This window comes from Mytilus californianus, unplaced genomic scaffold (genome assembly GCF_021869535.1).
Source record: "Mytilus californianus isolate M0D057914Y unplaced genomic scaffold, xbMytCali1.0.p SCAF_7, whole genome shotgun sequence".
NCBI lineage: Eukaryota > Metazoa > Mollusca > Bivalvia > Mytilida > Mytilidae > Mytilus > Mytilus californianus.
In genome coordinates this window covers 88,969,878-88,994,033 of record NW_026262723.1, presented here as the reverse complement: position 1 = coordinate 88,994,033, position 24,156 = coordinate 88,969,878, and the positions used below count along the sequence as shown (strand labels likewise).

General features: G+C 31.7%; 2 protein-coding genes and 1 long non-coding RNA gene across 3 annotated transcripts; all 3 read right to left on the bottom strand.

The window, feature by feature from the left end:
• Window positions 1-772: 772 nt before the first annotated feature.
• LOC127707964 (carbohydrate sulfotransferase 9-like) lies at window positions 773-2,682 on the bottom strand. The gene has a single exon (XM_052212730.1). The coding sequence runs from the start codon at window positions 2,578-2,580 to the stop codon at window positions 1,585-1,587; it is 996 nt and encodes a 331-aa protein (XP_052068690.1). The 5' UTR covers window positions 2,581-2,682; the 3' UTR covers window positions 773-1,584.
• A 4,303-nt stretch (window positions 2,683-6,985) lies between these two features.
• On the bottom strand, window positions 6,986-12,003 carry LOC127708594 (uncharacterized). The gene is made up of 3 exons (XR_007985314.1): window positions 11,911-12,003; window positions 10,180-10,323; window positions 6,986-7,215 (listed from the first exon to the last, which is right to left on the bottom strand). It is a non-coding gene; the product is annotated as an uncharacterized LOC127708594 (long non-coding RNA).
• Window positions 12,004-17,395: 5,392 nt separating this feature from the next.
• LOC127710285 (QRFP-like peptide receptor) lies at window positions 17,396-22,419 on the bottom strand. Its single transcript, XM_052216074.1, has 2 exons — window positions 21,961-22,419; window positions 17,396-18,364 (listed from the first exon to the last, which is right to left on the bottom strand). The coding sequence occupies exons 1-2, from the start codon at window positions 22,353-22,355 to the stop codon at window positions 17,692-17,694; spliced, it is 1,068 nt and encodes a 355-aa protein (XP_052072034.1). The 5' UTR covers window positions 22,356-22,419; the 3' UTR covers window positions 17,396-17,691.
• Window positions 22,420-24,156: the final 1,737 nt, after the last annotated feature.

Genomic DNA, 24,156 nt, shown 5'->3' with positions numbered 1-24,156 from the left:
TAAAAATCTATATTATATTAGATAACAAAAAAATTACAATAATTCTTTGAAGTTGCATATCGGTTTATCACCAAAAGTGTGAATTTAAACTGGAATTGTGATTATAGATATGAATGACATAAAAAGGGCAAAACGTCCAATAAACATAAAAATTAATTAGTTATTCCATGTATTAATAATTTTTCATAACTAAATCTGACGTAATATCAAATGAACATATTTTGTACAAAACATATCAAAGAGACAAACCTGTTTTTGTACGTTTTAAATTAATTATATGCGGTCATATATGTAGGATTGCCACATCGGTATTGCGCCGTATTGGCATTCCTCTCTCACTGGCCATCTCTCTACTTTATATATACTTTATTGCAAAAAGTAAAACCCTGACGGTTAAAATGCAAGCATAATATACACAAGAAACATACAATACATGAAAAAAGTGGTAAACAAGTCAAGTTAATATTAATATATATATATAGGTATATAGATAATTGACCAATGTGGACCTTATTTTCGCAATTCCATGGATTGCTTTCTATAGCCTACAACACTAGACAAAATATCTTTATTGGGATCTAAAATAGTTTTAAGTTTAGAGTTTGAGTCAAGCTGGTAAAAATTAGGATAATGGGTTTTAATTGCATTTATAAGGGGATTTCTAATATTACTGTTGATTTGGCAATGTACTTATTTATCACTTTTTCTAAAGACTGATGACTCATTTTTTTAAATTTCTTTAGACATATTTTCTATCATTTGAATTTAGATAAATCGTGGTATGTATTTGCATGCTTTAAATCTACATTTTATCCTAAACATTTCAAATGATTCTGGTTAAATCAAAATTATGAATTGTAGAAAAAGAAATCAAAGTTTAACTGTGTTTCAGACATTTACTTTTCATTTCAGGGGAAATTTCTACAATCAATATGTTTATTTCTTTAAACAGTATTTGAATTGTTTCCTAAGTGTCATTCTAACAACTTGACAACTATGACTTCTCTTCCATTAAAGGATGCCATAGAGAAACTCGTTACTTCTGCGACACCGAGTCCGTTATTTTAATACAAAGTTATTGCTCTAGGATAAAATGAGGTGTGCGCCAGTCGCACGAATTGTTCACAATATTAAAACTGTTCTGTGAAGTGTGTAAAATTTGTAGTTTCAGTCCAATAATAAAGTTAATTTTACTCAGCAAGACATGATCCTATCGAATCGTATTATGTTTTGCACAAAGGGTATCTCTCTGTTTGCAGCCATGATGAATGTAAATCTAAATTATAACTTGTAGCTATATCAATTGAAACAGGAGTGCTAAAAAAATTCTAGTTTTGACATTTGATTCACCCTTTTAATATTTCAAACCAAAACAGATAAAAATAACATCAAGAAATCATATATTCATCCTATTTTAAATGATGGTTATTGCTGACTGCCATTGGCGATTGCCAAAAAAATTGATCACCAGATGTATCAAAATGGATCTTAATATTAATTTAATACCAAACAGAAAACAATAAACATATAAATATATATATATATATATATATATATATATATATATATATATATACTATCAAACTAAAATATGTCCTGACTCGAAATATTTTTGTTCTGGAATATAAAGGAAGGGTATATATTATAATCAAATATTTTAAAATCTATCATAAAGACATCTGCTAATTTATCTAAAGTCTGTAAAGAAAGTGTACTAAAAGCATCAATAAGATATTTTCGTTTTTGTGATCGCAGGTCAAATGTTTGTGACTGCTTATTTGCATTGATAAAAGTTAATAATAATTTCTCTTCTGTAATATTTTCTGACTCTTTATAGGGAAAAGGCAAATTAATTTCATCCGCGATTATTCCTCTTAACTGTAGCTTACGCCATGTTCTTTTGAGACTCTCCTCGTAGCTTAAACATTTTGAAGCTTCTTTTCTGAACTCTATAAAAGTGTGACTTACATCATACAAAGCATCAAAGACCGATTGGTTTTTAAAATTTCTTAAAACCGGTAGATATTGTGTTAAATTTAGTTTCTCCAGTATGAACAAAACATCTTTTTCAAATGATTCTATTTTACCAATGAAATCATATTGTATGTAACAAGGAAGACACAATTGGTGTGCTGGAATAAAATGAACGTCACGTCTGCTCTTCGGATTATTATTGGAATGAATAATGTACTCTACAAATTCTTTAAAAGATACATCATGTCCACATGCATTTGTTATTCCCCTTGCTAAGCTGATGGCATTCATGCCTATCTTGTTCCAGTAATACGGATTTGGAGAGTATATTTTGTCAATAAAACCAGATAGTAACCTTGTATAGGGATTTCTCACAAATATAAATTTTGTAAATGACTTCAGTACACCTAGCACTTCCAATAGGTTTGATTTAGATATATCCACATAGTAAGCATTTGCTAATTCTGGTCTTATTCGATAAGGTGTTTGTACTTTGCTTAGCTGTATATATTGAAGTAAACGTCTCCAGAATGTTGATCCGGCCTTTTCTATCCCACAGTAAATGAATTTATGAGCTGTGTTTGGTTGTAGTTGACGACGAAACATTCTCTCTGATGTTTTAATCTCTATATTTTCCAAAGTTTGACACTGTGAAAGCTGATGTCGATATCTATCATTTATAACTTTACTAATGGAGTAGTCAAAATTTTCAGACTGCAATATATGGAAGAATAGTTTGGTAAAAGATAAACACTACAGTAATACACAGGCCAAACTGTCTTTAAATACTTCTACCAAGTTACGGGAAGTTAAGAAGAAGCAATTAAGTTAAGGCCACTTTTTTGAAACCGTGAGTTCTACAATCACAACTCATTGTAAATCTTTCAAATGACATACGTCAGATGTTCACAAGTTACATATCTTTCAGATAAAGCAAAATGATATAACAAAAGTGGGTTAAATATTTGCTAAGGCCTTCGAAATTCGTGGAATAGAAATAACTAAAGTTGTCACATTTTTAGATCTGATTTTAGCAACATCCCTTCTTAAAACCACAAGGATTGACTCTGATATAGAAATATGGTCATCCATGTTCTTCTCCCGTCCGGCAGTAAAGCCTTTGCTGACTTAGGGCTGTGCGGGATGTGTAAATTCAAGGCCATGTCCGGTCGGAATAGACATTGAAGACCCCTTGCAATAACTCTTGGAAGTCAGTTGATGTCCTGATGCAAGACAAAATGTCTGCTCCTATGACACATACTCTCATTTTCCAGTTGCAAGTTCAAATTCACCGTCCTTCATCCCAGTCGACATACTATGAAGAACCTACCTTATGTATGATTGTTAATTTGTTCTCTCGGCGTCTTAAATATGCATGAAATAATTTTACCACTGGACGTTAAGCAAGCAACAATCAATCAATCAATCCTTTACTAAATAGATATTCTACATTAAGCTGTTTTACAGCAAGGCTGTGGCTCATATCTAATTTAACAAAAGAAATACGTTAATTTGATTCAAATATGCTCCGTGTTCATGAGTAACACAACTGTACTATAGAAATATGTCATCTTTTTAACAAATATTTTTGGAGGGGTTCGTGTTGCTCAGACTTTAATTTCTACATCGGATGACCGTGATGGCATTCCGGTGTATTGTTGCCACAGACATTTCTACCCACGTGACTTTCGTTTTTGACTGATAACCGAACGCAAAATAACATTCCTTATCGCTTGTTAGATATCAATTTCATCAATAAATATTCATGAAAATAATTTTTAAGAACATAGATAAATGATATGAAAATGTTTTGTCGTGAGAAATATATATATCAATAACAAATCAAGAATGCCGAAAATTTGTGTTAACGCATGCGGAAGAATATCTCTAGAACGTTTTGCGAGAAAATATGAATGCCTACTCAAATCCAATCTATTAGAAAAATCGAATTATTACAGAAGAGTGTCCACCATGCACTTGCACTGCACTATTATTAGAATAGTAGAATAGAATGATATACAAATGGATGAAAATTATATATACATGTAACTGTTATATACAAATATTAATATAATATATAACAACAAACCAGAGTATACTGATTTGTATCACTACAATATAATAGTTATTACGGTGAGGTTGAATTCCCTGTCATTCATTCATCATCCACGCACGAACTTGTCCCAGAAAAAAAATATATCTATGTACCTTAACCTCACTTTCAGGTATAGAGATGTGATTTTTTTTTCTGAGACAAGTGCTTGTGACCATCCACAAGAACAAGCGGTCATCCGATGTTCAGTACTTCAGTACTTTGATTTATACTGTGCTTTGTATACTGTTGTTTGGTCGTTTATCGGTATATTTGCAATGGCGATTTATGAGTATGAATACCCCTTTGGTATCTGATATTTGGGATAAAAAAAAAAATCTGAGACAAATGATCGTGAACATGATTTAAGAAAAACATTTTTCTGTCTGTGTATTCTTTGTTTGTGAATGTTGTTATCAATCATCTTCGCAGTTCCTTTTTTCGTTTTGTTTTTTTCTAATATTTTCATGTCCAGTGATGTTTAATTCAAATATGTAGCTCAAAGAATTGCTTTGTCCCGATTGCATAATTTCATACTGCACTTTTCAATCTTAGATCTATTTCGTGTTAACTTTATAAGGGATGAGCATTCACAACCATATTTAACCACGCCACATTCTTAATGTGCCTGTTAAAAAAAAAGTTTTAATTCGCTGATGAATTTATGGGAGAATATCTCATAGACATAGTTCATCTCCAAACTAGTATTTACTTAGTTTATCACAGTTATTTGAAGCTGATTTCAAATTAAATGTTCACTGTCGAGTTTTTTTTTATCAAATCTTATAGTTCTCTGTGATTGCCTTAATGATGTTGTGATATGTTGAGAACTCAAAAAGAACTTATTGAAAATTTCAAATCTCGGTCCTTCTCTGAAATAATTCTTTCAAAATCTTGGATTTTTCTACCCTTTACACCACCATACCTCATAAAAAGAATGAAAACCCGTCTAAAAAAATAATCCACAATGCATTCTTCCATAGAACTGGTCCCATACGCTACACATTTATTGTTTTAGGATATAGTTCGGCATACTTTGTTAAAAATGAGCCCAAAAATAAAATATGCTTCATCGAAGGACAAGTGATCAGTATGCTGGAGTTTCTCATTGACAACATATTTGTTGAATTTGGAGGTAGAATTTTTCAGCAGTTTGTCGGGATTCCATACGATATTCAAGAGCTTGCAGCTGCTACTCAGGCTTTGCAAAACGTCATCAGTGTCTGAGCAAAAAATTAATGAGCCAGAGTTTTTGTCGAAGAACGTCTCGTCTATTTCTCAAAAAGTTCATAGGAAAGTACCCATACCTAGTAGATAAACATTCAATGTCTACTTCACAAATAATACAATATGGTCTTGAGTAATAGATTCTAGGTGCTGAAGTTGTGTAGATTTTTATTTACTTTAAAGTTTTTCCTTTATTTGTCTTTGTGCTTTTATGCTCCTTTTGGTCGTATGACTCTTGACGTTACTCGGTATTTATGCACCCAGCAATCAGGATTTGGCTTTGGGCGTTCCTGGTGCATGTGGGTCTAGAGGTGCGATTCGGACGGTTTTTACAGTGTTCTTTTCATTTTGTTTACCTTTGTATATGTTGTGTACAAATTGTAATGTTGTACAGAATTTTTGTACAAGTAATCAGTGTTTTATGAACCGCTTAACACACATGGATGATAAAAGCACACAGTCTTTTGTTTTGCATATTTCTGTCACATTTCCATGACTACATGATAATTTAAACCATTCAGGTGTCCTTACTTCCAGTTTTAGGACAAGGAGAATGGCACTAAATGTTAGGTTGAAGTATATAAACTTGAATTTAAGACATTAAGCTGATAAATTTTAGAAGACAAACTTTTATAATCTGGTGCAAAAAACTTATAACTTGTATAAAAACCCTATACAAATTATAATTTGTACAAACTTGCATCTTGTACACAACATATATATAATATTTTACTTAATTTGTACTTTATCGAGAAAGTGTATGCTAGATACTGTATGTACTATCAACTACAAATCCCTATTTGTTGTTTTTTTTGGTCAGATTTACTATCAAATACTACACAAATGTTTGTTGGCGTCTTTGTTAGATTTATTTGTATGTTTCTTTCAATTTTTTTAGTCAGTTGTGTTGTGTGTCTGTCATGTATGTTTACAGTTTTGGGCGCTGGATCTCAATTATGATTGTCATATTAACCTGTTGTGTCTGTATGGGTTGCTCACCAAATTTTGTAAATATAACGGAACTATAAACATCTGTCATACAAGTTTGAGGTTTGGCTAGCTATAAAACCAGGTTTAACTCCCCCCCCCCCCCCCCCCCATTTTCTTGGGAAAATTTGTACTAAGTCAGAAATATGACAGCCTTTTTCCATTTGTTCCGTAGGTTGATAAAGTCTAATGTTAAATTTTGTCAGTTTTTATGGACTTCCCCTTTTTGAATTTACCCTCTAGTTCATTATTTTGGTAGATATTTTATACTATACTATCGAGTATCGTGTCCGGTAATAAATGACAGTATTTGTAAGAAGTCATATTCACATATTGTAATGTGTAAATGATATGGGGATTTTATCATGTATACCAACAGTAAATGACGAAAATAAATAATATAATCTAGAATTTAAAAAAATTTCAACAGATTGGTATATCATTCATCCCACTGCTGTAACTTTTTGAACATATAATCATGCTTTCTATTGTCAGCCTTTTAGATATGAACGATTGACTGTTGTTTGCTGTATGTCCAGTTGCAAATATTTCATGCATGTTCAGGATAAAAATGAAAGTTTAGGTCACGTGAAGGAAAAGTCACATCTAAGTACGCAATCTCTTTTACTCTTTTCAGAAGTACTACACCAGGAGTATATTATGTTAGCTGTATTTAGCAAAACCTTTCGGAATTTTTGGTGCTCTTCAACTTCATTGTTTTTGGTCTTTTTAACTGTTTATTTCGAGCGACACCGATGAGCCTTATGTAGACAAAACGCGTTTCTATAGTGTACAAACCAAGTCTAAATGAACGCATTTTCTATTAATCTTGAAATTCTACAAATTAATTACATTTGCTGACTCTATTCTGGAGTTGTTGTTTCTATTCACATGAACACAGCTGCGTAATTTGGAAAATTCTTGTAACTCTTTACCTGCAAATATTATAAACATTAAATCTTTGATGAGATTGGGGTAATAGACTATACACTGGCACTGCTTAATTTAACTGTCTCCAAGTTCAGGCACATTTATTACATATTAAAGTTAAATTTCGCTTTGCTTCTGAATAAGAGGTGATAAAGATAATGCCGGTTCAAAGCCATTCCTTTTATACAAAAAAAAAAGAATAAAAAGATTGAACCTCAAGGTACAGTTATACAAACATAAAAGTAGTAGCAGAATGATCTTTGTAAGGATGAAAACCAGGTGTGTTGACAGGGTAATCATCTCTTTATTGCATGTATCTCCTTCCAAAGGATGTTGTATATAAACAGTACCAGTTGCATTTGAGTATGTGTATATTACGGCTTCTTGTCTTCTTTCCATATTGTTTTATTGATGCGTATTGTTTTTGCCCTTGAAGATGATCAGATTTTACCCGAGGACTGAATTATAGTTGCTGCAAGGCATGTGAATTGTTCATCCATTTCGAGGGGTTGTGAATTTAAGTATGTTAAGCAGCTCCATTTGAGATTTAATGTTAGTTGTATTGGAGTTTCTCTTCAACATTGGAATTTCACTTGCTATCGATATTTTCAACTAGCCAGGGATAATATATACTATCGGGAAAGTGTATTCTAATACGGCATTATGTTTTATATCAATTACAAAAACTTTTTTGTTAGCGTCTTTTTCAGATTGACTATCAACTACAATAACTTTTTAGCTGGTGTCTTTGTAAGATTTATTTGTATGTTTGTTTGAATTTTCTAGTCAGTTGTGTTTTATGTCTGTGATGTATGTTTACACATTTTTGGCTGATGGATCCTAATTACTAGTATTGTCATATTAACCAATTATGTCTGTTTTGGTTTCTCACTCAATTTTGTCAATATAACGCAACTATAAACAACTGTCGTGCAAGTGGAAGGTTTAGTTAGCTAGCTATAAAACCATGGCATTTTAAACCCACTATTTTCTTCGAAAAATCCCTCTACCAAGTCGGAATATGACAGTTGTTTTTCATTTGTTCCGTTGGTTGATATAGTCTAAGGTTTGATGTTTTTCATGATTTGTGGACTTCTCCTTTTTTGAATTTACCTTGGAGTTCGGTATTTTTGTTAATACTTTTTTGCTAAAAAAAAAACTGGAACCCCATAATCAGAATTATACACAAAACATTGGTGTTCAACTTTTCCTGAGGAAGCCTTAGTTTAAGTACAATTGCCCAATTAATTTAACTGAAAACTTGCAATCAAAATGTATTTAAATCATGTTAGTACCATAGTAGCTACAGAATTATCAGTGCACAGGCAGCGGCGCCGATCCAGTCAGACGGGGCGCAACTGTCGCCCGACCCGACCCCTAAACAATAAAATGTAATAAAGATAAAATTACAGCTAATTTTGTGGCAAAATAAGTTCCTCAAATTGCTAATTTTCAGGAGCAACCCCTTTTCCCCCAAACATCAAATTCCTGGATCCACGCAAGCCAGTGATTGTAAAATAAAGATTAATTACTGATATTAGTGCGCACGAAACATGTTCCTGGAATACACAGCTGTCATATTTTACACACAAGACCAATGTCAAATGTAGAATGACTAATTTAATCTAATATTTATAATATAGAGCACCTACTTACCGAGTTGTAAAGTTTTAAACTGCTCAATACAAATATTTTGCTGTGAATCACGGGATTTACATTGAATTGGCAAGATTGCTTAACACCGTGTTGGTTATACAAGCTATTATCTTCATTTTACTATAGAGATCCAGCCTGTTAACCCGATTTACTTGGGGAGTCCGAGGTGGGGAATTAAAATAAATATTTTAAAGGGGCATTAATTGTTAAATTCATGTTCACCGATTTGACTCAAATTCTCATATTCGATTTATAACATACTAAAACGTAGATCCAAATTATAAAAAGTCTAAAATAATCAATTTACAATGCATGGGCTCGGTAATATGTATCAACATTTCGTGTGTATTTGTTGTCTAGACACCATCTAATTAACCATCGAAGTGACCTCCGAAGACTGCCGACGGTAATATAACACGATATAAACATAAATATAGATATAAATAGATTGCGAACTCGTGCAATTGTATCTGTCTAGGTCTGTTTGATTTCATATTTAAGGTTAAAATATATGTTAATCATCGTTTTTACCTGTATAAGAATGAGTTTTTGTGGATTGAATCAGTCAATCAAATGGTTTACCCTTGTTTCACTTTCAATGTTGACATTCTTTTCCTTTTAATAACTGAACACGCCTAATTCATAACATACATCTAGCTAAGGGGTTAAATTGAAGGTCACACGAATACGGATTCAATGAGGTCGAATTATTCACTTGCAAGCGAATAATTCATCAGTGATGTTTCTTATCTTATATTGTCAAATTTAAGGTTAACTTGGCTGAACCAAACTGGCTTCTAAAAGTGAATTATTATTTCACTTTCATTAATGATTGAACAAAACAAAATCATATTTTATTTTTTTTATATCTCGTAGCTAATGCTCCTTTAACAAAACCAATCTTTAAATTTATAATTGTTATCAATACTAGAGCTAGTATTATTTTTTTTAAATTTTTTTATCATCCAGTTGTTTTATTTACCATTCTACCGATTAAACTCTCATGACTCATACTCATGGTGTGGTTGGTATGCTGCAATGACCGTTTCCGACCGTCAGAATGTCTGTTCGTACATCCGTAAATACCGTTACATATTACAAAGCTTCTTTATTAATGAATGATTTAATAGTAAGTTAGTCTGAAACTTTCAATAACGTTCAATTGTTCTCCGTAAGCAATTTTGAGATCTGCCGGACAGTTACTTATTCCTGTTTGACGATACTTCATTTTTTTATTACAACCACTGAACATGGAATTTTCGTCATTCGTTAATACGATTTGGTGTAAAGTTTCCAGGAAAATCAATATTTACCTTCGCTGGTTGTGATGATATACAATAAGATATATCCAATCGCCATAACAAGATATGTACACAACAACAATACAGATACTAGTTTCCACTTTCTCCACACCATCTGGTTTGTTTTAGCAATCAATCGGCCTTTTACCAGATATACTTGAAATATTGAAATATACATTCAAAATATCAGATTAGTCATGACACACAAATGCGAAAACATGAAACTTTTTGTGCTATATAGTAAGACATTTTGTGCTATATAGTAAGACATATTCAATAAATATTTTCGGAAATTATTTAAAGTATCATAAAGTTTGTTTATCTATTTTGCAGTTGTTCCAATGTATCGGCTCATTATTTGAATATTCAAACTACGCAGCTATATTGTTTTTATTTTAAACATTCAATCATAAAATGGATCAGGTACTGACATGATTTAAAACAAGCATGTTGAAAAAAAAGAAGAAATTCTTTAGAAACTGAGATTCCAACTCCCTCAGACATAGTTAACCTTAGATATATTTGACTATTCTTTTATGTCCCTTTTGATCTTTTAGCTTCTAACGTGGATTCAGTTTTACAAATTTGACTTTCAAATGACGATTGATTAGGTTTGAGCGTTCATTATTAAGGTAAATCCAGGATAATACCGAAAGTAGAAGGTCTGTTTCATATGTTGATCTTTTGACATTTTTACCTATTATGTCTGTTTGTTTTGCTCACACATTGTTGTCAATATAATGAATTTTTTTGCGACTGTCATACAAGTGAGAGGTTTAGCTAGATATAAAATGAGGTTTAATCCACCTTTTCTACATAAGGCAATGCCTGTACCAAGTCAGGAATACGACAGTTGTTTTTCATTCGTTTGATGTGTTTGAGCTTTTGATTTTGCCATTTGATAAAGAACTTTCCGTTTTGAATTTTCCTTGCAGTTCGGTAATTTTGTTATTTTACTTTTTCCTCGATACTGACACAGATTGACGACTTCAAACAAGAATCTATGACAAACGTGATGATTTCAACTTTCCAATTGCCAACTTTCCATTTCTAGTTAGCATTCCCTCTGCTACATCGTTTGGCGTTTACATATCTCAGTTAAAATGTTACGTTCGTGCATGTTTACACTCTACGGACTTCATTAACATGCATGCGCTCCTACATAAAAACTGCTCCAACAGAGTTATGAGGAAGAACAACTGAAATCGACACTACATACTAGTAAGTTTTATGATGATTTTTTAACTAAAAAGTCTTTCTACTCTGTTCAAGAAATGTTGACGTAACCTCATTTTTACAGTGACAGTCTGGACGCTTAGCAAGCAACATTCATATCTATATAATCAACAAAATCAATGGGTGTTCTCCATGAATCTGCAGTTGGTTTGTCATGCTCACAGTGTGTGTTTTATGTTTAAACCATTTACTTTATGCGTATATGCACTTTTGAAATAAGAATTCTCGTATCATACACAAATATTCGGGATATTAAATGATAAAATTTAAAATCATTACATAGAAATTATAAGTAGTTGTCAAATCTTTTTTTTTTTTTTACTTCCAACGCCCTTTATTATCTTAAAACTTGTTAACAAATAAGAAAAAAAAAGAAAGGAATCTCACCCTTATCCTCGGTTTGAGATCAGTTTGAGAAGATAATAAAAAATTAATGTTAAACACATTAATTGATAACGTTTAAATTCTGATAAATTAACAAAAATCATGAAAGACTAAAAATCTTACCAGTTTGTAAATCTCCAATTGTCTTGACGATAAAAGATGATTTTGATCATTCTTTTTGCGATCTATATTTCATATTTTCTCTAAAATGATATCATTTATTATTGATAAACTAGGTTGAAAATCAATACAGAAGAGTCAGATTGTGTTCTTTTGGGATGGACCAAACAATCACTGAAAAGATTGAATCACATCCAAACTTAACGAAGAAATCATTTCAGGTACAACAAAAGAATATGTTATTTCATTCTAATTACGATACAAAAAATTATATGGTTGTTTTCCTCAAGACAACACGTAATTGTTATATTTTAGCGCAACTAATAATACCGATTAATCACAATATTAAAAAACTGTCTATATCATATCGAATTATGCAATACGAAAAGTAATGTGTTTAAAGGGCGGAAACTATACAGAAACAAATCAATCTACTTCCGCAGTGTAAAAAGGAAAAAAAAAAAACGATTCATAAGTTTTGATTGGCCGAGGCATTCGAAAAGTTATATTGTATTTTCGTATAGAAAAAGCCTTGAATTTAATCGTAATTTCATGGTTATAGCATAAAACTGAAATAAGAAGAATCGAATGCTTCTTTTTTTGTAATTTAATAAGGTTGAACATGCGTACATTTTCAGTATGAAGCGCTTCATATACAAAGAGTCCTTCGGTCAACACTTCTACACGCCAATAAAATTAGAAAAAGAAGCATTTAAATCTTAAATTGTTTAGTAAAACATTAAATCTGTAAAACAATATCGAACGAAACTTTGTCGAAGAAAAAATGAGAAAAATGGTTGCGCTTTCAAGGAAATCGCCTGTCGTCTCCAAATAATATAAAAATCCATGTTTAGCTATGGGGAACCATTAAACATTACACAAATTAAAACAAAAGTGGTTACCTCTTGGTGTCTCCCTATCCAAACGCTGTCAAGTGACTGAATATATGAATATATATATTATTTGTACAAAATGACGTTTGTCTCCATACAGTGATCCGGAAGTTTTACTAGTCATATGCATCAGAAAAATAGGAATAAAATACAGACAAAAATCTTTTTTAATGTTTCATTCATTTTAAATCAGAAAATTGGAAAGGAATTCCGAAAAAAAAATGTATTTTAGTTGTTATTATCTTAGGCTGGTCCTCTCCCTTGCAACATACGGGTATCTCAGATACCCTTGTTGTCAAGCCAAACAGATAAAGGACAGGGAACCAGTCTATTATTATCTTAGAATTTTACAGCAGATCCTTGATGGTTCTGTTTAATTTATTCAAAACGGAACGATTAACAGCTTAAAATTCTAAAGAGACATTACTAAAGTACTTGACTGTTGTTGAAGATCTTATGCTGACCTCGAGATCACTTTTGGTTACAAGTGTTGTCGAGTCGCTAACTGACATTGACGTTTAACTATATATCCTGTTATTCATTTTACCCAATCACTTTTAGTCCGAGATTGCTCTGATATCTGCGGGCTCAATTTTTTACTTTCTGTGAACCGTTGGACACACAAAGACCGTCAGGCATCAAATAAAGCATAATCCAAATCACTATATGAAGTAAGAATACGAAAAACTATTCTAGTAAAACAAGAAAATTAAGAATGGATCTGATTTTGAAATCTACAGTTTTTCAATGTGAAATTGAAATCTAAACAGTGAGCTTAGAAGATTGTCTCAAGAATAAAGTAAGACTGTATCAAAGAAGTGTGTGTGGTAATCAAAATAAAATTCAAAGAAGGCCAGGTAACACTACTAGGTAGCAGACTGAGCACGACAACTCCAGCTAAAACTCGAACTAATGTGTTCTGTGTGGGTTATCAGATGTGCTCTACCAGAGACATATTCGCGATGCTCGTATTCAAATTTTGTAATACATAAAAAAGATAACAGAAAGTCACCAAAAGTACTGGACAGAACAAAATATCACATCAACCAATAAACCAACTCCTCCGAAAAAGTTAAAATTAGTGATACTCCTTTATTACTGTAGCGGATTTAAAGATAGCTAGATTCTATTTAACAAAATTTTCTGCCATCGATACGTATAAATCGTCTTAGGGGACTAACAAGTTATTCATTTTCAAAATCCTCCCGCCTCCCCCTCCTTTTGAAAGACAGAAACTACACTTTCGAAAAGGAAAGAGAAATAACTAAGATCTAACATCAACCATTTACTGACGATGTTCATTGCTAGGGACAGGCACATGAACATTTTGAGAAGGTAAAACTCATTTTTGAGCACTCATCCCTCATATCTAATCTCTACAAAACCAAAATAACAAAAGGTTCATAGAGGAAATTTTATTAAAAATAAATCCAAGAAAGTAATTAACTCTTTAATACCGATACAATAGACAACAAAGACAACCGTACAAATGAAAAGTAACTAAATAAATGCCAGCAGTAACCGGTTGTATTTTACTTTTGCGTAGAGTTGACTTAATGTTAAATATAAATTCATTTACCACAACCACTTCTAATTACCAGATCCAACCTTTAAATATAGCTGCATCTTAACTGTGTCAGAATCTTATGATTTTCAAAAATTTTAACAAAATTCGGTCGTTTTCATATTGTTTGTCCATATGTGTGTTTCTTGTTTGAGTGTGTTGGTTTTTTTTTGTACAGTTTCTATGTCCAGTATACTTGGTGATTCCCTTTGAATGCATACAGACTTAATTTTACTGTATTTTGTACAGAATATAAACCCAAGTTCTTTAACTTACTCATCTACAACATCTTTTCCCATGCAAAAGTTCTAACACTTTAGATCGAAGATTATTCTCCATTATCTAAGTTAATTGTAGTTATGGACATACGTATTATGAAATTGGTACTTCAACCTTACCATGTATTTTTGCATTTATCTAATATTCTCATTTTAACATTTCACTTACCTGAACAATGTTGTTTTATTATTTGGATTCCTTGTTTCACATTAAGCTCAGCAAAATGATTTTATTATTTGGATCCCTTGTTTTACATTTAGCTCAGTAAAATTATTTTATTATTTGGATCTCTTGTTTCACATTAAGCTCAGTAAAATGATTTTATTATTTGGATCCCTTGTTTCACATTTAGCTCAGTAAAATGATTTTATTATTTGGATCCCTTGTTTCACGTTTAGCTCAGTAAAATGATTTTATTATTTTGATCCCTTGTTTCACATTTAGCTCAGCAAAATGATTTTATTATTTGGATCCAATGATTTTATTATCTGAATCCCTTTGTTATTTTAAGCTCAGTAGAATGATTTTATTATTTGGATCCCTTGTTTCACAATAAGCTCAGTAAAATGATTTTATTATTTGGATCCCTTGTTTCACATTAAGCTCAGCAAAATGATTTTATTATTTGGATCCCTTGTTTCACATTGAGCTCAGTAAAATGTTGTTTTATTATTTTGATCTCTTGTTTCACATTAAGCTCAGTAAAATGATTTTATTATTTGGATCCCTTGTTTCACATTTAGCTCAGTAAAATGATTTTATTATTTGGATCCCTTGTTTCACATTAAGCTCAGCAAAATGATTTTATTATTTGGATCCCTTGTTTCACATTTAGCTCAGTAAAATGTTGTTTTATTATTTTGATCTCTTGTTTCACATTAAGCTCAGTAAAATGATTTTATTATTTGGATCCCTTGTTTCACATTTAGCTCAGTAAAATGATTTTATTATTTGGATCCATTGTTTCACGTTTAGCTCAGTAAAATGATTTTATAATTTTGATCCCTTGTTTCACATTAAGCTCAGCAAAATGATTTTATTATTTGGATCCAATGATTTTATTATCTGAATCCCTTTGTTATTTTAAGCTCAGTAAAATGATTTTATTATTTGGATCCCTTGTTTCACAATAAGCTCAGTAAAATGATTTTATTATTTGGATCCCTTGTTTCACATTAAGCTCAGCAAAATGATTTTATTATTTGGATCCCTTGTTTCACATTTAGCTCAGTAAAATGTTGTTTTATTATTTTGATTCCTTGTTTCACATTTAGCTCAGCAAAATGATTTTATTATTTGGATCCCTTGTTTCACTTTTAGCTCAGTAAAATGATTTTATTATTTGAATCCATTGTTTCACATTAAGCTCAGCAAAATGATTTTATTATTTGGGTCCCTTGTTTCCCATTAAGCTCAGCAAAACGATTTTATTATTTGGATCCCTTGTTTCACATTTAGCTCAGTAAAATGATTTTATTATTTTGATCCCTTGTTTCACATTAAGCTCAGCAAAACGATTTTATTATTTGGATCTCTTGTTTCACATTTAGCTCAGCAAAATGATTTTATTATTAGGATCCCTTATTTCACATTTAGCTCAGCAAAATGATTTTATTATTTGGATCCCTTGTTTCACATTAAGCTCAGCAAAATGATTTTATTAATTCGATCCCTTGTTTCACATTTAGCTTAGTAAAATGATTTTATTATATGGATCACTTGTTTCACATTTAGCCCAGCAAAATGTTTTTAATATTTGGATCCCTTGTTTCACATTTAGCTCAGTAAAACGATTTTATCATTTGGATTCCTTGTTTCACATTTAGCTCAGCAAAAAGATTTTATTATTTGGATCCCTTGTTTCACATTTAGCTCAGCAAAATGATTTTATTATTTGGATCCCTTGTTTGACATTTAGCTCAGCAAAATGATTTTATTATTAGGATCCCTTGTTTCACATTTAGCCCAGCAAAAAGTTTTTAATATTTGGAACCCTTGTTTCACATTAAACTCAGCTAAATGATTTTATTATTTGGATCCCTTGTTTCACATTTAGCTCAGCAAAATGATTTTATTATTTGGATCTCTTGTTTCACATTTAGCTCAGCAAAATGATTTTATTATTTGGATCCCTTGTTTCACATTAAGGTCAGTAAAATGATTTTTTTATTTGGATCCCTTGTTTCACATTAAGCTCAGTAAAATGAATTTATTATTTGGATCCCTTGTTTCACAATTAGCTCAGTAAAATGATTTTATTATTTGATCCCTTTTAGCTCTGCAAAATGATTTTATTATTTGGATCCCTTGTTTCACATTAAGCTCAGAAAAATGATTTTATTATTTGGATCCCTTGTTTCACATTTAGCTCAACAAAATGATTTTATTATTTAGATCCCTTTGTTATTTTAAGCTAAGCAAAATGATTTTATTATCTGGATCCCTTGTTTCACATTTAGCTCAGCAAAATGATTTTATTATTTTTTAATTGATTGTTTCAAACATCACCTAGAACAGGTTTTATTCAAATCAAAATTGGAGCAATGAAAATTGCAATTCCACTAATATTGATGAATTTTGTATGTTATATAAGATTATATTTTTGATATAAAAAAAAACAACCTCACAAGAATAATAAGAAATTAACTGTTAATCAAGAGCGCAAGACACGCTTATCCACAAATAAGTGATAGGAAACATAATAATTATGTAAGTTCAGTATTTATTATTTAAATTCGATAAATCTGAAACGACTAAATCTGAAAATGATTTTGATCAAAATAGCCTACTTTGATTAGCCGTGAGAGTGTTAAAAAATCATGTGATTTGATAAAAACGAAACTTGAAATTTCATCATACATATGAAAGTTCTTGTATTTAGACGATTAAAGTCCAATAACGTGATCCTCTTTCATAACATATTGTTTTTCAAAGAATTACTCCCTTCAATCACATTCTCTTTGTAATAAATTACCCTTCAACTTCAAAACCAATTTTATAAATAAGAATAACGATATTCCTCTATCATAGCTTTTCATGTAGTACCTCTTAGACAGCGCTCTGTACAGTAATACTGACTGTGTGTAGCGACGGCCTCTTGGTCGTCTTGAAAATGCCTCGACATTTCAAAATGGACGATTTTAAACATTGTTTAAAGTTTTCGTTCATAAAGCCATACACAATAGGGTTTAAAACGCAGTTTAAGTAACCCAGTATATGAACGATAGTTTGAGCTGACCTAAAAGAGTTATCAATATCATGTTCTAAATGATGCAGTTGAATGGCAAAAAACGGAAGCCAGCATAATCCGAACAGAACAACCACTGTTATGAGCATTCGGATTATTTTTCTCTTCTGTCGTCGTGTTTTAATAAGATACTGTGGAGATCCTAGAGAGTCACCTATAGGTTTTCGTATCCAAAGCTGATACGCTATTCTACCATAAGCACAAAACATAACTACCATTGGAACTGTGTAAAAAACTAGAAACATAAAAAGTGTGTGCACAACATCATAAACATGTTCCGAATAGTATTCTGCGCAGACATAGGCTAATTTGATATACACAAATTCTACTTTAAGTCGTATTTCTAGTCTTTGTATCATTAACATTGGTATGGACACGGTCAATGAAAATATCCAAATTATGGCAATGAGAATCCCAGCTCTCTGTGGTGTTCTTATATAGCGTGCTTTTAAAGGGTGGCAAATAGCGTAGTACCTAAATAATAAAAAAAATAGAATTAGTTTGACCTTTAAATGGTTCTGTGGAACTGTAGTAATACATAATTTGTCATATAATTGTAATATCTTACAAACTGAATTCGATACTGATGAATTCAGAACACGATCACAAAGCATAAGAGTTAAAACCAGATTAATAAAAAAAAACAACAACAAAGAAACAGATTTCTGTAAATACATGGAGCGTTTTTTTTTTATATTATAACAAATCAATTCAATTTTTATTTAAGAACATTATAACCATTCGGCCGATTTGAAGATTTGGCAGACTAAGAAATGGGACGGAGAACCACCAAAACTACTGGAAAGCGAGGGTGTATTGGGTAGTACTAGAAACTTATAGCCTTGCAACTGGTCATCTACGGACGTTAAGTTATTCGGGATCTTCACAGGGGATATGGGTTCATATTCTCTGTCAGTGTTTTATATCTCTTGAGCTGCAAGCCCGAATAACAATTATATTATACTGGAGTGTCCTGATATCAACAGTTCTTCGTTTTTATTCACAGGGTATATGGGCTCACACCCTGTCAAGATAACCAATCGAATTGCAGGATTAGCTGAGATATTTCAATGCATTATACTATACTATAATTACTTTGATTTTTAAAAATGTGAATAGCTTTGTATTCCAACAAGTAAATGCCAATGTAACTACTTCATCATTTCGGTCGTTACCGAGTATTTATACACAGTAAATTTTTTTCGGCGCTAGAAGTCAATGTGTCGGCATTTGTTGCTCAGAATTGTTTCCAGTTCGTAAACTTGCGAAGGGGAATGAATGATAAAGCTTCTTTTTGACCATTGAATTAGAAAAAAAGAAAAGTATTATGAATCTATCTAATAACATTCTGTTAACAAGACAGACTGTAAGGTTCCAATATTTATATGTTTATATTTAATTTGTTTTACGGTCGTATTTTGCTATTTTGTGTTCTGATTATTTGTCCTTTTCCCAAAGCCTCCTAAACCAGTTTACATTTTATATTTCAAAGAAAACTGTTTTTTAATAAAAAAAACAACTCTGTTTTTTTAAATCTAGAGTTTTTTTTTTTTAAATCTGTGCATTGTTTTTTGCAAATTTTTATTTACGAAGAAAGTTAAACATGTATGGTGGATCGGTACTACATATTTGAAAGCTCACCAACTAAAAAACCATATTGATAATTAAAATCGCCTACAGTTATTTATTACTAGTATATTCAATTGTTTCAGATTTCGAAATCAGAAATGTTTATCAGCAAAGTTGAGATCTGAATTAAGGACAAGAAGTATATTAACGTTAATTCTGTTTACAAACCATCTTTATACAACGGAAATTAGCTCTGCTATTTAAACAAATCCAGATAATGTGATAATGAAAGACAAGCTTTACTATAGATACAGTATATATCAAACATGTACCACCTGCAAAATAACTTTAATTGTTTCAAACTTTGTGACTGACATTACATAGAAGAGTAATCTTTTTTTTTTTTAATTTGCAAGTAAACAATTCACACTAAAATTATTGAATAGTGGCGATTCTACCATTATCGTATCGAGAGTGATGACAAAAAAAAAAAGGAAAAATGAGTCTAAATAATTGATCAATACTCGGATGGGTAAGATAACCTATGTATTCATGACTTAGAATTAAAGTAGTATACCCCACATCCGTTTTATACAGATATCATTTTACATATACGCACTCTATGCTCAAACTGTATCCCCTTATCCTCACTTCCCATTACCCTTTGCAATGTACCGGTACTTAGTGTTAGAGTGTAGAATAACCATTTTATACTTAAATAAAGTGTGCATTACAGGTGTTTTTTTCAATATTTTGTCACCAAACGATTGAAAATACTTAAAACTGATGTGAGCAAGCCATAATCTAACATGCCTATATCAGCTTTAGCCGAGTGAGTTGCAATTTTGATAACATAAAGATTGAGTAGAAGATGAAACTCATTGGATAAGAAGGTTGTTGGTGGTTCTTATTCTTATATATTTATGTTAAATAGTAACAAATTGACGGTATCAATTTTCCGGCAACAGATGTGTATTTCGACAATTAATTTCTCAGCTTCAGTGCACGGTGATGCGTTAGGCCAAACTATTTGAAATTCAAAAAACTTGATACAAACGTTGATAAAAGAGTTGATAAAACCATAAAAGGACAAAAGGTAAAATCAACTCAAGGTATCGACCCAGTGGCAGTAATATCAGTCACGGTACCAATATTCCTGCACTAGATACACATTTCGACAATTAATATCCCTTAAGTGATGATAAAGGCGAAAATATTTGAAAGTCAAAAACCTTAGACAACCATTGAAAAGCTGACAAAACAAAAAAAGGACAAAAATTAAAGACAAACGTGGAAAAGTAATCACAACTATACATGAGTTAGATACATCTACAAAAAAACGTGGACAAGTAATCACAACTATACAGGAGTTAGATACATCTACAAAAAAACGTGGACCAGTAATCACAACTATACATGAGTTAGATACATCTACAAAAAAACGTGGACAAGGAATCACAACTATACATGAGTTAGATACATCTACAAAAAAACCTGGACGAGGAATCACAACTATACATGAGTAAGATACATCTACAAAAAAAACGTGGACAAGTAATCACAACTATACATGAGTAAGATACATCTACAGAAAAATCTGGACAAGGAATCACAACTATATATGAGTTAGATACATCTACAAAAAAACGTGGACAAGTAATCACAACTATACATGAGTTAGATACATCTACAAACAAACCTGGACAAGTAATCACAACTATACATGAGTTAGATACATCTACAAAAAAACCTGGACAAGGAATCACAACTATACATGAGTTAGATACATCTACAAAAAAAACGTGGACAAGGAATCACAACTATACATGAGTTAGATACATCTACAAAAAAAACCTGGACAAGGAATCACAACTATACATGAGTTAGATACATCTACAAACAAACCTGGACAAGTAATCACAACTATACATGAGTTAGATACATCTACAAAAAAACGTGGACAAGGAATCACAACTATACATGAGTTAGATACATCTACAAAAAAACGTGGACAAGTAATCACAACTATACATGAGTTAGATACATCTACAAAAAAACGTGGACAAGGAATCACAACTTAACATGAGTTAGATACATCTACAAAAAAACGTGGACAAGTTATCACAACTATACATGAGTTAGATACATCTACAAAAAATTGGTCGAACGCATTTAATTTCACAATAACTTAAAAATATCAGAGAGGTTTCATTTTTTAACACACCACAAATACACTAAATTATGAATTTAACAACTTGTTGAGATAACAAAGCAGGCTCACTTATACACTGGAGAAGCCTTTATATCTATAATTATGAATAAGCTTATACCTTTCTACTAATACTACCGTCAGAGTTTTGAAAAAGCAAGCACATTGATGAGTCTTTTGATGACGAATAGCGCGTTTGGCGTACAAAATTATAAGTCTGGTATCTTTGATAATTTTTTTACACTCTGAAGGAACCGTAATTTACTAATTTACTTATTATGAATGAGCTTACCTTTCTATTGAAACTACCATCAGAGTGGTGATACTAGCGACAACACTAACATTTTGTAAGTAACTAGCACCTTTACACAGCGTTTCTCCCATTGTCCATTCATTTTTAACATAATAAACCAGCTGCATAGGAATGTTCCAAGAGGCTATGAGTGTGTCACTACCAGCCAGGGAAACTAGAAGTACGTTGGTTACTGATCTCATGGATTTATTTAACAGGATCACTGCAACAACTAGTACATTTCCTATGATTCCACCTATAATAATAAGGCTGTATGTAATTATCAAGGCAGTTTTCCAATTTTGACCCAAATCGTCCGGTAGTATATCATCAGGATCCGTGTGATTCCGTAGCCATTCCCATAACTCTCCCTCACTTGGTGTGTTGTTACTCATTGTTTCCGGGAAATCCACACGACTAAAGTTCCAAATTCTGCATAGCGGTATTTAAGATGATGATATATAATCATTGCCAAAGTAATTGCACTTGATAATTATTTACTTGATCTTTGATTTTATTAAAGAAACCATACTGACTTTGTACCAGAAAAGATAAATAGTTTTATTATGTTAATCAAAATATTAATTACTCTATCAATTCAAACATCTCGAGTTTCATAGCTGCTTCAGTTCCATATGCAAAAAGCTACCGCAAAATAACTCAACATCAAACTAATATGCTATTATTGTTTATGAAATATCTATAAATTCACATGATAAAAAAAGCCTGCTCTCGTTAAACAATAATTCAATCTTTTATTAGCTGATCTGCAGTCTACGAAACCAACTTTTATTTTTGGTATTTTATAATATATCTGCACGTATGAACTCTTTATAAACATGTGATAATTAGCTTTCTTGAATTAATGACGTCATCCGATTTTGTCCGTATGCTATTTGTACAGCAGGCAAATGGAAAGTTTCTCCGATATATCACTCCTCTAGACAGCGACAAATTATAAAACCAAACATTTTTTCCGTTTGAAATTTTCTTTCATTTCTGTTCTGCAAATGGTATTAGTGTAGTTTGTAATTTGTCACTATGCCCCGTAATACTTTCAGACGGCTATTTAATCCTACCAAATGGTGGATAATTCTGTGAAAATTACATAGGTGCATACAACTTTCCATGCAATGTTAGTTTTTAACAAAAACTTAACCATTATGCTATTCATCATTCGGTTCAGTTTTATATGTAGCTGAATTCATTTCATCACATATATTTTTGAATGTGTAATAACCAAGGTAATAACTTAACTAATGCCCTTGTTATATCAGTACCACGGAAACATGTTATCATGGCCTATCCTTGTATATAAGACGGCACATACGATAACGCGGGGCGAGCGAATTGCAACATTATACAACATAAGGAGAAAACTATCCACCAGGGATCAACGGACGAGGATGTTGACAGCTACAGTTAACCAAACGACCTTCAACAATGAGCAAAACCCATACCGTATAGTCTATAAAGGCCCCGGGTGACCAAATATTAAAAATAAAAATGAAAATATTTATGCTTAAAACAATTAAACGTCTGTTTTCAATATTCACATTTTCAATTGCTAAATTATGTAATTACAAATGTTGACGAGTTCAGTGAACGGTTTCGTCAAGTAGTTTTTTTTTTTATCTCGTTTGTCGGATACTCAAATTAGTCGGTTCAAGTCCAATTTGAATTTTATTTCAGAACAATGTGGTATGTTTTTAATTTTTAATTTTTTTAGTTTTTGTTTGAGTCCGAATTTATGTCCTTTCGGGACGTTCTGGTGCATTATTGCTCCGACCTTTTATTTGGTTTTAGTCTTATCTTTGGCAACCCAATCTTTAACTGGGCATGTAAAAAAAAGTCAAATAGTCTCTAGACACTAAACTATCCAGAGTTCTTCCCTCGATTCCACCAATTGTATTTGGGACCAGTCCACAGTCATAAAAAATTGTAATAAGTTTTCTTGTTAGAGACAAAACTTTTATATAACTATGACAATGTCATTGTTACTGTTAAAGCATCATTTTTCATATAAACGTTGTCTAATATAACAAGTAAGTAGATGCTTGTTAAAGATTGCTACGCCTTCATAAATTGACTTCCGACCAGCCAGCTTCGGGTCGCTTTCGAAAAAATGATTTCGCACGAGACAGATTGAAATCTAAGGAAGCGTATTAGCGCCACACAACTTTTTTATTTAATATT